General features: G+C 48.9%; 1 protein-coding gene across 1 annotated transcript; it reads left to right on the top strand.

Annotated features, from left to right (window-relative positions):
* Nucleotides 1-7,610: 7,610 nt before the first annotated feature.
* PLD6 (phospholipase D family member 6) lies at nt 7,611-11,985 on the top strand. Its single transcript, XM_017651180.3, has 2 exons — nt 7,611-8,293; nt 10,269-11,985. The coding sequence occupies exons 1-2, from the start codon at nt 7,867-7,869 to the stop codon at nt 10,511-10,513; spliced, it is 672 nt and encodes a 223-aa protein (XP_017506669.2). The 5' UTR covers nt 7,611-7,866; the 3' UTR covers nt 10,514-11,985.
* The last annotated feature ends 2,567 nt before the right edge of the window (nt 11,986-14,552 follow it).

Genomic DNA, 14,552 nt, shown 5'->3' with positions numbered 1-14,552 from the left:
GCTTTTGCTGCGTCCCACAGAAGTTGGGGCTTTGTGTTGTTGTTGTCATTTGTTTCCATATATTCCTTGATCTCTTTTTTAATTTGTTCATTTATCCATTGATTATTTAGGAGCATGTTGTTAAGCCTTCATGTGTTTGTGAGCCTTTTTGTTTTCTTTGTAGAATTATTCCTTGTTTTATACCTTTGTGATCTGAAAAGTTGGTTGGTAGAATTTCAATATTTTGGAATTTACTGAGGTTCATTTTGCGAGCTAGTATGTTGTCTATTCTGAAGAGTGTTCCATGTGCACTTGAGAAGAATGTGTATCCTGTTGCTTTTGAGTGTAGAGTTCTATAGATGTCTATTAGGTCCATCTGTTCTAGTGTGTTGTTCAGTGCCTCCATGTCCTTACTTATTTTCTGCCCAGTGGATCTATCCTTTGGGGTGAGTGGCGTGTTGGAGTCTCCTAAAATGAATGCATTGCAGTCTGTTTCCCCCTTTATTTCTGTTAGTAGTTGTTTGACATATGCTGGTGCTCCTGTGTTGGGTGCATATATATTTAGAATGGTTATATCCTCTTGTTGGACTGAGCCCTTTATCATTATGTAATGTCCTTACATATCTCTTGTTACTTTCTTTGTTTTGAAGTCTATTTTGTCTGATATGAGTACTACAAGCCCTGCTTTCTTCTCTCTGTTGTTTGCCTTAAATATGTTTTTCCATCCCTTGACTTTTAGTCTGTGTATGTCTTTGGGTTTGAGGTGAGTTTCTTGTAAGCAGCATGTAGATGGGTCTTGCTTTTTTATCCATTCTATTACTCTGTGTCTTTTGATTGGTGCATTCAGTCCGTTTACATTTAGGGTGACTATTGAGAGATATGTACTTATTGCCATTGCAGGATTTAGATTTGTGGTTACCAAATGTTCAAGGTTAGCCTCTTTAGTATCTTACTGCCTATGTTAGCTCACTTATTGAGCTGTTATATACACTGTCTGGAGATTCTTTTCTTCTCTCCCTTCTTAGTCCTCCTCCTCCATTCTTTATATGTTGGTTGTTTTATTCTCTGCTCTTTCGTGTTTCCTTTAACTGCTTTTAGTGGGCAGTTGATTTTATTTTTTTGCCTTTAGTCAGTATTTGGTTGGTCTGCTTTCTTTGCTGTGATTTTATTTTCTCTGGTGACATCTGTTTAGTTTTAGGAGTACTCCCGTCTAGAACAGTCCCTCTAAAATACCCTGTAGAGGTGGTTTGTGGGAGGCAAATTCCCTCAACTTTTGCTTGTCTGGGAATTGTTTAATCCCTCCATCATATTTAAATGACAATCATGCTGGATACAGTATCCTTGGTTCAAGGCCCTTCTATTTCATTGCATTAAATATATCATGCCATTCTCTTCTGGCCTGTAAGGTTTCTGTCAAGAAGTCTGATAATAGCCTGATGGGTTTTCCTTTATAGGTGACCTTTTACTCTCTAGCTGCCTTTAAATCTCTTTCGTTGTCCATGATCTTTGCCATTTTAATTATTATGTGTCTTGATGTTGTCCTCCTTGGGTCCTTTCTGTTGGGAGTTCTGTGTATCTCCATGGTCTGTTCGATTATTTCCTCCCCCAGTTTGGTGAAGTTTTCAGCAATTATTTCTTCAAAGACATCTTCTATCCCTTTTTCTCTTTCTTCTTCTTCTGGTACCCCTATAATACAGATATTGTTCCTTTTGGATTGGTCACACAGTTCTCTTAATATTGTTTCATTCCTGGAGATCCTGTTATCTCTCTGTATGTCAGCTTCTATGTGTTCCTGTTCTCTCGTTTCTATTCCATTAATGGCCTCTTGCATCTTATTCATTCTGCTCATAAATCCTTCCAGAATTTGTTTCACTTCTATAATCTCTTTCTGGATGTCTGTAATCTCCCTCTGGACTTCATCCCTTAGGTCTTGTATATTTCTCTGCATCTCTGTCAGCATGTTTATGATTTTTATTTTGAATTCTTTTTCAGGAAGACTGGTTAGGTCTCTCTCCTTCTCAGGTGTTGACTCTGATCTTTGTCTGCCTGTAATTTTGCCTTTTCATGGTGATAGAGATAGTTTGCAGAGCTGGCACGAGTGTTGGCTGGAAGAACTTTCCTTCCTGTTGTTTTGTGGCCTTACTCTCCTCGGACAACAATGACCTCTATTGGCTTGTCTTGGGTAACTGCGCACAGACAGGGCTTCTGATTCCTGCCCGGCTGCTATGGAGTTTATCTCCACTGTTGCTGTGGGCGCAGCTTGCCTTGGGCCGTTGCTCCGATATGGTGGAGCCACGTTGGAGGGGGAGCGGCCAGGAGTCTATTTATCTCTGTGAGGGGCCTCTGTGCTCCCTGCTGCCCAGGGGGTTTGAGTGCCCAGAGTTCCCTGGATTCCCTGCTGCTGGACTAAGTGTCCTGGGATGCTTCTGTCCGGTTTTGAGGTCCCTGTCCCTTTAAGACTTCCAAAAAGGACTTACAAAAAAAAAAAAGTCCACTCGCTTTTCTTTGTCCCCGGGACACACTCACAGGTCTTGCTGTCCTGTTTCCCTAGTATCCAGGACCCCACACATGCACTGTGTCTGCACTCTGGTGCGGATGGCTAGGGCTGGGTGTTTAGCAGTCCTGGGCTCCCTCTCCCTCCCCGCTCCAACTCCTCTCCTCCTGCTGGGAGCTGGGGTCAGGGCCGCTCGGGTCCCGCCGTGCCGGGGCTTGTATCTTACCCCTTTCGCGAGGCGCTGGGTTCTCGCAGGTGTGGATGTGGTCTGGATGTTGTCCTGTGTCCTCTTGTCTCTATTCTAGGAAGAGTTATCTTTGTTGTATTTTCATAATATATGTGGTTTTGGGAGGAGATTTCCACTGCTCTACTCATGCTGCCATCTTGGCTCCACCTAAGATGGGGAATTTTACATTGTGTATTTTGACACAATTTAAAAAAATAATGATGACCAGTGTGTGGCCAATTCTCTGTAGAGTGAAAGTTTAAGCAGCTTTAGTGATTGTGAACAGCACTTAAAGTTAATGGTGAAGAGAAGATAATAGTCATTTATTCTAAAGATATCTGTTGAGTGTGTCTCCAACTGTGACACTCATTTTGTTCACCTTTTGGAAGTAGCTCATCCCTTAAAGATATGTAAAGTTAACCCATCTGAGGGGAATGTGGCTGGAGGCATACCTGGGTGACAGTGGCACCCTTAAACTGCCAGCTTTGTGATTCGGTCATCTTCTTGGAGTGTGAAGGGACCCCCAGCTCACACTGGTTAAGGGGAAATGAAGGGAAGAGATGATTGCCTGTTGTGTCCCTCACCTTTGGGTGTAGGGTGTAGATGTTTTTGTTTTTCTAGGGTATGACATTCCCTGGGGTCACTGTTCTGAAGTTCAGACAAGGTTCTGCCTTGTCTGCCTGCCTGCCTAGTGACTGACTCCACTTGGTACCAGGGAGCCAAACATTGGTGTGGACTTGTTCATTTCATAGGAGTGTGTGGTCTAAACTTACAATGTATGAAGTAACTTGTGTTGACAAGAATGCACAGGCAGAGCCATACACTGACTAGTTTTTCTGGACAGCTGTGGGCTTTTCCCAGCTGAGAACAGTGCAGTTCTTGAAGATCAATTCCCACCTGGGTGAAGGTGCAGGAGACATGGGGGGCAGCCGAATCTGTGCTGACCCTAGCACCTAGCTAGACTGCTCCCTTGGTGACTGAGTCCGCAGTTTTCACTGCATGTAGGTCACACTTTCCTGTTTCTTTGCCTGTCTAGGTATCTTTGGTTGAAAACTGGACTCTTTACATAATACAGTGCAGCAATTCTAGATTCTGTTTTATTTTTCTAAGATTGTTCTTTGGAAACTTGCCTGAATTTAAACTACAGAATCTTTCCCCCGGCAGTGTGTGGCCACTGGAGTGTGTACCTAGTTTTTAATTGTAATTTTAATTTAGTCCTAGGGATCACTCCTGTGTCTCCGTGAAGTCGGTGTCAGTCAGTGGTGTTTACAGAGGCTGTACCCATGTGCTCTGAGCCTGTTAGTGCCCTCTCTGCCCTCTGCTGATCAGTCTGTGTGTGGCTTGGGGAGCCCTTCAAGCCTCTCCTGGCTCACTTTTCCCTGGGTCTCGCTCACTCATGCAGAGCTCTCTCATTAGCCACAGCTGTGTAGAGAACAGAACTTAGCCCTTCAGTAGTTCTCTCAGTTCCAGGATCTCTCTGTTACATTTCTGGCTGGCTGCTGCTCAACCCAGCTTTGATCAGAATCTTGGGCCAGTAAGGCTTCAGCTTCTCCGCATTCATTCCCAACTGGCTCCGCTACTTTCAGCCCTCAGAGCCGCAGCTTTTGCAGCCTATCTCACATTGTTAAGACTGCCACTTCTGCGGGCCAGGCTGGTGGGGAAAGGGAGGACAGCAGCCACAGTTAGTGAGGCCAGAGGCTCCTGCCGCCCCTCTCTTGTGCTCCAGCAGTTTTTCAAAACGAATGCTTCTCATTTTGTTATCTGCCTTTGATGGATTTCCAGTGCTCTGTAGTGGTTGCTCTTGACCATTTTCCCCAGTTTTATGTTTGTTTGTGCATCTCTTTATACTACCAGGACTGGAGGTTCCTCTTCTCATTATTATCATTTCAGATGAAGAAAGGCGCAAAGAGAGGAAGCAGCTTGCTCTAAGGAATTCAGCCAGGAAGTAGGGGATCCACGATTCAACTCAGGGGCTCTGGTTTTAAAAAAGAGTTATCTTGAAGTATACTAGACATGAAATACATTATTCTTATTTAAGCCATACAATTGGACAGATTTTGACATATGCCCACGAAGTCGTCACCATATCTGTTTAATAAACATGTCCATCGCTTTGGGTCCTTTGTAGCCTCCTGTCTTTCCCCATCTCTGAGCAGCCACCGCTGTGCTCCTGCCGCTGTAGTGTTGTCTCCTAGGATTGCATATAAATAGAACCTTAGTGTGTGCTCTTTTTGTCTGACTTTCTTCACTTAGCGTAATTGAAATTCATCCATGTTGTAGTGCACATCAGAGGTTTATTTCTTTTTATTGTGAAAAAATATTCCATTGTATAGATTCACAAATGTTTGTATATCTGTCTGTTGGTGGGTATTGTGTTATTTCTAGATTCGGATTATTAGAGATGAACCTGCTGTGAACGTGTATACAGGCCTTTGTGTGAACACATGCTTTCGCTTCTCTTGGGTCACAGCTAGGAAGTGGGTAGCTGGATCATGTGGAAGGTGTATGTTTAACATTTTATATAAACTTTTAATTTGGAATAATTTTAGATTTACTGAAAAGTTTCAAATATAGCACGAGAGTTCCCATATTCTCTTCACCCAGTTTTCCAGTTTTCTTTATTCCATCTTACATCACTACTGTATATTTGTTGAAGTGAAAAAACTACAGTGACACATCACTGTTAATTAAACTCCAGACTCTATTTGGATTTTATCAGTTTTTCCACCAGTATCGTCCTTCAGTTATAGGGTGCAGTCCAGGACCCCACATTACATGTTGTCATGTCTCCCCATCTCCTCTGGTCTGTGACAGTTTCTGAGACAGCGGCAGTCTTGAAGAACACTGGCCAGGAATTGTGTGGGATATGGTAGCATGGCCTTCAGTCTGGGTTTCTGATGTGTTTTCCTCATGATTGAACTGGAGCTTATGGGCTTCGGGGAAAAATACTACAGATGTGAAGTCCCCTTCTCGTCACATCCTGTCGGGTATGTGATGTCCACACATCTTTGATGAGGTGGACCATCACTTGGCCGAGGCGGTGCTGACCAGGTTTTCCCGTGTAAAGTCCCCACCCCACACCCCTTTCCCTGCATTGTCACTAAGTCTGCAGAGGGGCAGAGAGGTTAGTTCCACCCTGTGCAGCAGGGGGTGTTTACGGATCATGTGGATCATGTGAAGTCTTCCTTGAGGAAGGACTGTGTCTTCTGTCTCATTTCTGTATTGTTATTTTATCAGTATAGAAACATGTATGTTTATGTATCTTATGCTTGAGTTATAACTCAATACTGCATTATTTATTTTGTTCCTTGGAATTTTTCAGGTCTGGTCATTGAGCGTTCTTTCAGGTTGTCGCCTCTGTCATTTGGTTGTTGCCGTCCTTCTGGTTTTTGAGCACTTCCCTACCTTCTGGTACTACTAAAGCACATCTTATATTCTCCTTTTCCCAGCCCTAGAATCAGTCGTTTCATCAAGAGTCTTGGTTCCTCAGACTCACAGACTCCAAGAAGGAACTAGTGGTTACCAAAGGGGAGGGGCATGAGGGGGCAGGTGGGGAGGGAGGGAGAAGGGGATTGAGGGGTATTATGTTTAGTACACATGGTGTGGGGGATCACAGGGAGAACAGGGTAGCACAGAGAAGGCAAATAGTGACTCTGTGGCATCTTAGTACACTGATGGACAGTGACTGCATTGAGGTATGGGTGGGGACTTGATAATATGGGTAAATGTAGTAGCCACATTATTTTTTCATGTGAAACCTTCATAAGAGTGTATATCAATAATACCTTAATAATAAAAGAAAAGAGTCCTTTTATTGGAGAACAGTATTTAGGAACCAAGATCTGGAACCTAGGGTGTGCTCTTTGCCACTGGGGTGTCACTGCTCCTGGGCCAGTTAGGGGACTGAGGCAGGTGATGCATGTAATCTAGAACTGACATTTTATGTGAATCAATATACGTATTAAGCTAAATGAGTTCATGGTGGTATTTCTGATTCCAGACCAGCACCACAAAGGATCATTCCAGCATTCCCTGGTTCATCTCCATCTTCCCCATCCAACAGAGAGAACCCTCACTCCTGCTGTCTGCCAGCCATTTACCAATCCATTCAACCCCAGTGCCAGGGTACAGTGGTCTGAGAATTGTTGACCAGTACCCACCTTGGGAAATACATGTACCAGTGAGAATACAGGGTTTACATGCAGTTCTTTTCGTGTTTAGTTTCACAGCTTCAAAACATGGTTGGTTCCCCAAAGTTATTTAGGTCGGCTCCTTCTTTGCCCCCACCCAGCGGGGTCTGTTTTTTTCAGATGGTCATGGAGACCACCAGCTGGTTCTAAGAAGATTGCAGAGGAGCTGCCATTTCCAGTTAAAGACTCCAGACACCCCACTGTAGCTGTGGAAGTTCCTGGCCAGGACTTGGGAGAGAAGGAACAGGAAAATTTTACCCTTTTTCACTTTGTCCTCCCTTTGAAAAGTACCAGCCCCTCTCAAGTGATACAGGGGGTCCGGCTGGCTTGCAGAGATAGGACCATGGGCTTCTTAGTCTCCTCCACTCTACAAAGCAGAATAGGCATCTTTACAATACAGACGATGACATTGGGAGAGTTGAAGGAAATGCAAGGGGCCTAATGGTGGTCCCCATCACCCACTGCCACCGGTACTTCGGATTCAAGTCCTGCCACCAGCTGTTGATTCTTTGACATTCTCCCTGTGTTTCCAGACTCTTCTCCCAGCCCTGGCTGCTGCTGCTCGGCCAAGGCGATAGGGTCAGCACCGCTCCATCGCCCCTCCCAGGGCGGAGGGTTTGGGCTGTTGCAGGCTTCCTGGGGGTGAGTGGTGTCGGGCTGGTGGGCGCCGAGGCAGTCTCTGGCCCGGGCGGGTGGTGGAGGGGGTGAGTTAACAGCGAGGGGGTTGAGGGGGCACCGCCGCGTGCAGGGCGCAGACGAACGTAGGAGTATAGACTGGGGAGCGCACGTGGCCAGCGGGTGAGTAGGGGCGGAAGTGACGGTGTGCTTAGCCAGCGGGCGCACAGGCGCAGTAGTGCTAAGGGTGCGCGCAGGCGCGGCGTTGGCAGGGTAGCCTGTGCAAGTGGCCGGCCAGTGCGCAGGTGCGGTGGGCGCACGTGGCCGACGGGTGCGCAGGGGCAGCGGGCGGCGGCGGCGGCATGGGCCCTGTACGCTGGCAGGTGGTGGCCGTGGCGGCCGTGGGCCTCGCCCTGACCTTGGAGGTGCTGCCCTCGGTGCTGCGCTGGCTGCGGGCCGGGCGGCGGCGGCGGCGGCCTCGGCGCCAGGTGCTCTTCTTCCCTTCGCAGGTGACCTGCACGGAGGCCCTGCTGCAGGCGCCGGGCGTGGCGCCCTCAGGGTCGGGCTGCCCGTGCAGCCTGCCCCATGGGGAGAGCTCGCTGAGCCAACTGCTGCGCGCGCTGCTGGCCGCCCGTGCCAGCCTCGAGCTCTGCCTCTTCGCCTTCTCCAGCCCGCAGCTGGGCCGCGCGGTGGAGCTGCTGCACCAGCGCGGTGTGCGCGTCCGGGTCATCACTGACTGCGACTACATGGCCCTCAACGGCTCGCAGATCGGCCTGCTGCGCAAGGCAGGTAGGCCCGGGTACAGCCTGGGGATCCTGGGTCTGGGGCTCAGGGGCGGGAACCCCCTTGGGAGGGCCGGGGGCTCCAGGCCTGGGAAATGGCCGACCCAGGGACCTTAGGCCGAGTGGGGAATTTCAAAGATGGACAGACCCTTGGGGGCAGGGTCTGCAGACAGGTGAGACCATATTTCCCATGGTCACCTTGTGAGGTTAGAATAAATTTACCCTGGACCAGCTCCAGGGCCATCCATAAAGAGCCCCTGGCACAGAGTGGGAGCAGTTCTGTGTGCCCCAGTATGTGAGAGTGACCCCAGAGAGTAGGCAGGCTGTGGCTTCCTGGCTAATGGGGGCAAGTCAGGGTGACTCCCAGAGCCTGGGCCTGCCCGGGGATGCTGGGGAGCTCGCCGAGCTCCTGTGGTTCCCCACATGCCCACCAACGCCTGGCCTTGAGACCCTGTGGGGACTGCTGTCCTGGGTGGAGCTGGGGGCACTGCCGGGCCCGCCGAATGTCTGACTGGGGCAGCCTGAAGGGAGGATGGCTTAGCCCGAGGACACTCAGGAGAGGGCAGACCAGTGTGTAGAGCCCACCTGCCAGCCATGCTCTCAGTGACTGCTCACAGGGCCAGGTGTGCAAAGAGGGCAGCCGTGGGCAGGACTGAGAGGCTCAGGGAGGAAACGGGTCCCACCTTAAATACTCTAGTGTATCTCATGTTGGGGTTTCTGAAATCAATAAAAATAATATACTGAAAAGTGGAGCTAAAATGTTTAGTTGGTGAGCAGTTAATTTGTTTCTCCAGCTGCAAAATGATGGGGAAGACTGCTCAGGCCCGCGGCCTCTCCCGCTGAGGGAGGGACAGATGAATTGGGAAGTATGAGTAATTGTTAAGACCTGCACCCAGGTCCTGATCTCACCTGTGTGTGTCTCCTCGTTCCTCCTCAGGGGGATGGTGTGCTCACCCTGCTAGGCGCGAGGGCCTTGAGGCAGTGTTGCAGGGATCAGCCATGGTGGCCTCTGTGTTCTGATTTGAAGGCAGCGCTGACAGGATTTGCTGGTGGGCTGGTTCTAGGGTGTGAGAAGTGGGGCTGGGATCCCCTGGGATAAGAGGGCACTATCAAGGCAGAGTTGGTAGGCAAGATACAGGCTGTCTGCCTAAACTGGAGCTTCAGGCAAGTGCCGGATAAACGACTTTTAGCACATGTCCAAAATGTTGCTGGGACATACTTACCTTCAAAAATGATTTATCTGAAATCCCCTTAATTAGGACATCCCGTGTTTTTATTTGGTAAATCTGGCAACCCTATCACAGAGCAGCCTCTTTTAAACTCTTCTGTGAAATCACGTTTCTAACAGTCTTGTTCGTGGAACAGATCATTAGTGAGGCAGGCGCTGACCAGGGGGGCGCCAAGCTGGGCAGATGTGTGGGGTCCAGCCTGCTGAAGATTGAAAAGGGCGGGAGACAAACAGTAAACAAGAGGCAGCGGCTTCAGGCCCTTGGCATGCAGCAAGCAGGCAGCGTGCAGGACCACTTCCGTTTTCTGCCCCAGCAGTGGGGCCAGGTGCCCCTGGGGGTGCAGCAGGCCCCCACTTCCGGGCTTGAGGTGCTGCTTCATTCCCTCGCTGGTCATGTCCAAGGCAGAGTGGGTGCAGCCCGGGCCTGGGGGCTGTTCACAGGGGCTCCCAGGCTCCAGCTCTGGCAGAGGTGAGAGTTTGGCTCTGTTTGCCTCCTGCAGGATTAATGAGGAGCTTGCCCCAGAGCCATAGCTCTGAGGGGTGATGCTGGTTGGCTTGGAGCCAAGGCACAGGTGTGGGTGATCCCCCCAGACGGCTCGTTGCTCATCCGCTGGCTCAGCACCTTGTGATGCGACAGGTTCCACTTTCCCACCAAACCGCAGACCTGGTAGCTGCTAGAAAGTGGTCCATGCCCGAGGAGCTCTGCTCTCGAGCGTTGTGAGGGGCAGTGGTGAAGGTCTTGCCCTCTCTGCAGGTATTCAGGTTCGGCACGATCAGGACCTTGGCTACATGCACCACAAGTTTGCAGTCGTGGACAAGAAGGTGCTGATCACCGGCTCCCTCAACTGGACCACACAGGCCATTCAGAACAACAGGGAGAATGTTCTCATTACAGAGGATGAAGAGTACGTGCGGCTCTTTCTGGAAGAATTTGAGCGGATTTGGGAAGAGTTCGACCCCACCAAATACTCCTTTTTCCCGCAGAAGAGAAGGCACTGAGGCTTTGCCCTGCCTGTCTTTGCAGTTGGCAGGGACGGTGCTGTTCAGTGTCGTAGAACTTTCAGTCCCTCCAATGAGAACCAGACTAAACCTACAAAGACTGGGACCCAAGGCGGCCTGTGTCCTGCCAGGAGCCCTGGCAGGGTGGGTGCCTGCCTCTGCATTCCACCGGAGAGAATGATTACAAAGAAATCATTCAAACTGAACTCCCATTCATTAAAATAGTACTGTGGGGTTAAAAAAGAGAGGGAGACCCCTGTAACACTGGGCCAGTTGCTGGGGGCTGAGCTTTGGGTTTTTCCCTCCACGAGAAGCTCTTGTGCCTTTAGGAGCCTGGCAGCTTGGTGCAGAATTAAAGGGTTCCTGTGCACAAAAGGGAGGCTCAGCACCCTTCCAGGGCTGGGAGGCCGAGCCCCTTCCCCCCTCTTGAGGTTCGCCCGCTGGCTGACTCTGCTGGCTCTGCCCTGTGGGGAGCCTCTGAAATGTCCCCGTTTCCCCTTGGGGTGGCCGGCTGCCATCCAGCACAGTTGACCCTGGGGTTGGCTGGAGGTTGAGCCTCTGTCCCCACTGCCACCAGCTCCTTGGCTTGTTGGCAAGGTTTGAGTCAGAAGAGGGAAAAGAAGGAAGGAGGCTGAGGAGGGGGCACGCTGCCACGGGGGCAGGCAGGCCACCCTCAAACACACAAGGGAAGGCCCGTCCTCAGCAGCTGCCCTTCTGTTTCCGTGTGGGGAAGTGCAGGGTGTGTCAGAAGGGCCTTAAGTGGCCAAAAGCTGCCTGTGTCCCTATGTCATGCTTTTAATTTTTAGTTCTCACATTCAAAGTAATTTTGTACGTTTAGAAGAGAACCTTCACCTTAACACCTGTGGATTTGGCTAATTGGCATTTTTGGTTCAGTTTAATGAGTCATGAATTACCTGACCATCTGGAGGAATAAACCAGGGGAGGGGACTAATTTCAAGCTGTGGTGCCTTGAGAGATCTGCTCCTGCTCAGCCCAGTGTGTTGCATTCATAGGTTATTAACGAGGAGAACCTATGAAGGTGACCGTTTACATTCGTGAAATGTTCCAGATTATTTTTTTCATAATGTGTAGCTATACACTGGTGAGCTCAAATGACACCTGAACGATTATTTCACCATCTTGCTGTGACTGCAGTGCCACCTTCCCCGTCGCGCTCAAGGGCTGGCTGGAGAGGCCAGGCCGCTCGCTGTTGCACGTCTTCTCTGTTTGGTTACCCTGGACTCAGCATTAGGCTTGACATGTCCAAGTTACTTTTTCTTACTCAGTTGAAACTAAAACTAAAATGTATGGGTTGGAGATAAGGAATGGTTAGGCATGTTTTCTCACCCAAGACTGCTCCAGCAGTGTGTGCTCTGAGCGAACAGGAGCAGCTGTAATGCCTCCAGGGTGAAGGAACTGTGTGGCCCTGGACCCTGGCATGTTTGAATAAATGGTCTTAGTCTGAAATGTTAGTACCGTGTGTCTGCCTTTTGCTCATTCAAGTAGTGGCTGCTCTTTATTCAACAAATTGTCTTTGGGAGTGGGCCACATGCAGCTCTGGAAAAGTGTTGATCAAGATGGGCGCCTCTTGAGGACTGAGACCTGGAGGTGGGGTGGGGCCACCTCCAGGTGAGTGCTGTCTGCCCAGCCTGTGAAGGGCACACGTGCCGCCCAGGCCCCCGCGGTGCTGGCTCTGCCAAGACCAAACACCATCCAGGAGCCAGCTGGTATTCAGAGCGTGGTACCCAACACACTAATGGTGGGCACATACCATGAGGCAGCCCAGCTCTCTAGGTTAATATTTTGATGATGAAATGATCTCATTTCATACAATTTTCATGTACTATTACTTACATTGTTTGTTACTTTCATCCTATTAGCTATAGTGGGACACTGAGTCTAACAAGTTTCAGGTATTCTGAAAAGAATTTGCAGTAAATAAAACTTCCTCTGAGGGCAGGGAGGCTGAGGAAGGACTACTAACACCTGCCTCCGAAGTGCGGGCTGTTCTGCCTGGGTATGTGTCTACACCGCGTGCCCTGTGCCTTCCGGGAGAGGCTGGGCCAGGCCCAGGGCCCGAGCCTGCTGCAGCACATGTGGCCCACCTAGGGGCCGGCAGAGCCCCCCTCAGGCTGTGGCCAGTCCCCAGGCTTCAGAGTCTCTGAGAGCACATGAACTAAGCACCTGACCTCGAGTCGATTCCAAAGCTACTTTGGGCCGAGTGTGTCTGCCTGAGCACAGCTCCTTGGGGGCTGGTCCAGCACAGGGTGGGCGTGCTGAGGCGGCCCCTGGAGCCCTGTCTGCTGCCGTCCCTCAGGCAGGTGACCCGAGACATGGCGTGAGCACAGAAGGGAAGGCCAGAAGGGGCCTGGGTAGTGTGTTACTGGAAGCTGCTCTCTGCCACGGTCCTGTTGTTGCTCCTCAGAACTCCTGAAGTCAGTTCCTCCAGGAGGCTGGGCGGTTTGCCTCACGGGAGGAGTCTAGGTAGCCTCTCCTGTCACTACACCTGCCCACCCACCAGGCGCCATCCGCCTCCTGGTTTTGGTTCAAGGTTGTCACTTTAACTATGGAGCAGTAATACAGTTTAACAAATTTGATGTGCATGGTTGATTAAACATTGGCACAATTAAGTTTAAAATATTTTACGTCTGTCAACACTTGTGATTCAAAAAACAGTTGCTGTGTGTGTGTGTGTGTGTGTGTGGCCTTAACAACCTGCCCCCAGCTATCAGACAGGCCAGTAAAGCTTAAATGAACCAGTGCAACTATGGGGTTTTTGTAAATCACTATATTGGTCCTGTCAAATTGGTTTTTAAAGCAGCTAATTACTTTTCTTTTTTAATGCTGAAATGTCCCTTTTTTTATTCATTGTTTAATGATTTTATTTTTGAATTTTTTTCATTTTATTATCATTAATTTACAATTACATGAAGAACATTATGGTTACTAGACTCCCCCCTTCACCAAGTCCCCCCCAACAAACCCCATTATAGTCACTGTCCATAAGCGTAGTAAGATGCTGTAGACTAACTATTTGTCTTCTCTGTATTGCACAGCCCTCCCCATGCTCCCCACATACTATACATGCTAATCGTAAGGCCCCCATTCCCCCCCCTTCTCCCTCCCTTCCCACCCATTCTCCCCAGTCCCTTTCCCTTAGGTAACTGTTAGTCCATTCTTGGGTTCTGTGATTCTGCTGCTGTTTTGTTCCTTCAGTTTTTCTTTGTTCTTATACACCACATATGAGTGAAATCATTTAGAACTTGTCTTTCTCCGCCTGGCTTATTTCGCTGAGCATAATACCCTCTAGCTCCATCCATGTTGTTGCAAATGGTAGGATGTGTTTTCTTCTTATGGCTGAATAATATTCCAACGTGTATATATACCACATCTTCTTTATCCATTCATCTATTGATGGACACTTAGGTTGCTTCCATTTTTTAGCTACTGTAAATAGTGCTGTGATAAACATAGGGGTGCATCTGTCTTTTTCAAACTGGGCTGCTGCATTCTTAGGGTAAATTCCTAGAAGTAGAATTCCTGGGTCAAATGGTATTTCTATTTTAAGCATTTTGAGGAACCTCCATACTGCTTTTCACAATGGTTGAACTAATTTGCATTCCCACCAGCAGTGTAGGAGGGTTCCCCTTTCTCCACAACCTTGCCAACATTTGTTGTTTGTCTTTAGGATGGTGGCCATCCTTACCGGTGTGAGATGATATCTCATTGTGGTTTTAATTTGCATTTCTCTGATGACAAGCGATGTGGAGCATCTTTTCATGTGTCTGCTGGCCATCTGAATTTCTTCTTTGGAGAACTGTCTGTTCAGCTCCTCTGCCCATTTTCTAATTGGTTTATTTGCTTTTGTTTGTTGAGGTACCTGAGCTCTTTATGTATTTTGGATACCAATCCTTTATCGGATCTATCATTTATGAATATATTCTCCCATACTGTAGGGCACCTTTTTGTTCTATTGATGGTGTCCTTTGATGGACAGAAGCTTTTCAGCTTGATGTAGTCCCACTTGTTCATTTTTGCT

Source organism: Manis javanica, chromosome 4 (assembly GCF_040802235.1).
Source record: "Manis javanica isolate MJ-LG chromosome 4, MJ_LKY, whole genome shotgun sequence".
Taxonomy (NCBI): domain Eukaryota; kingdom Metazoa; phylum Chordata; class Mammalia; order Pholidota; family Manidae; genus Manis; species Manis javanica.
Note: the sequence above shows the minus strand (reverse complement) of the source record. Positions and strands in the feature narration are given on the sequence as shown.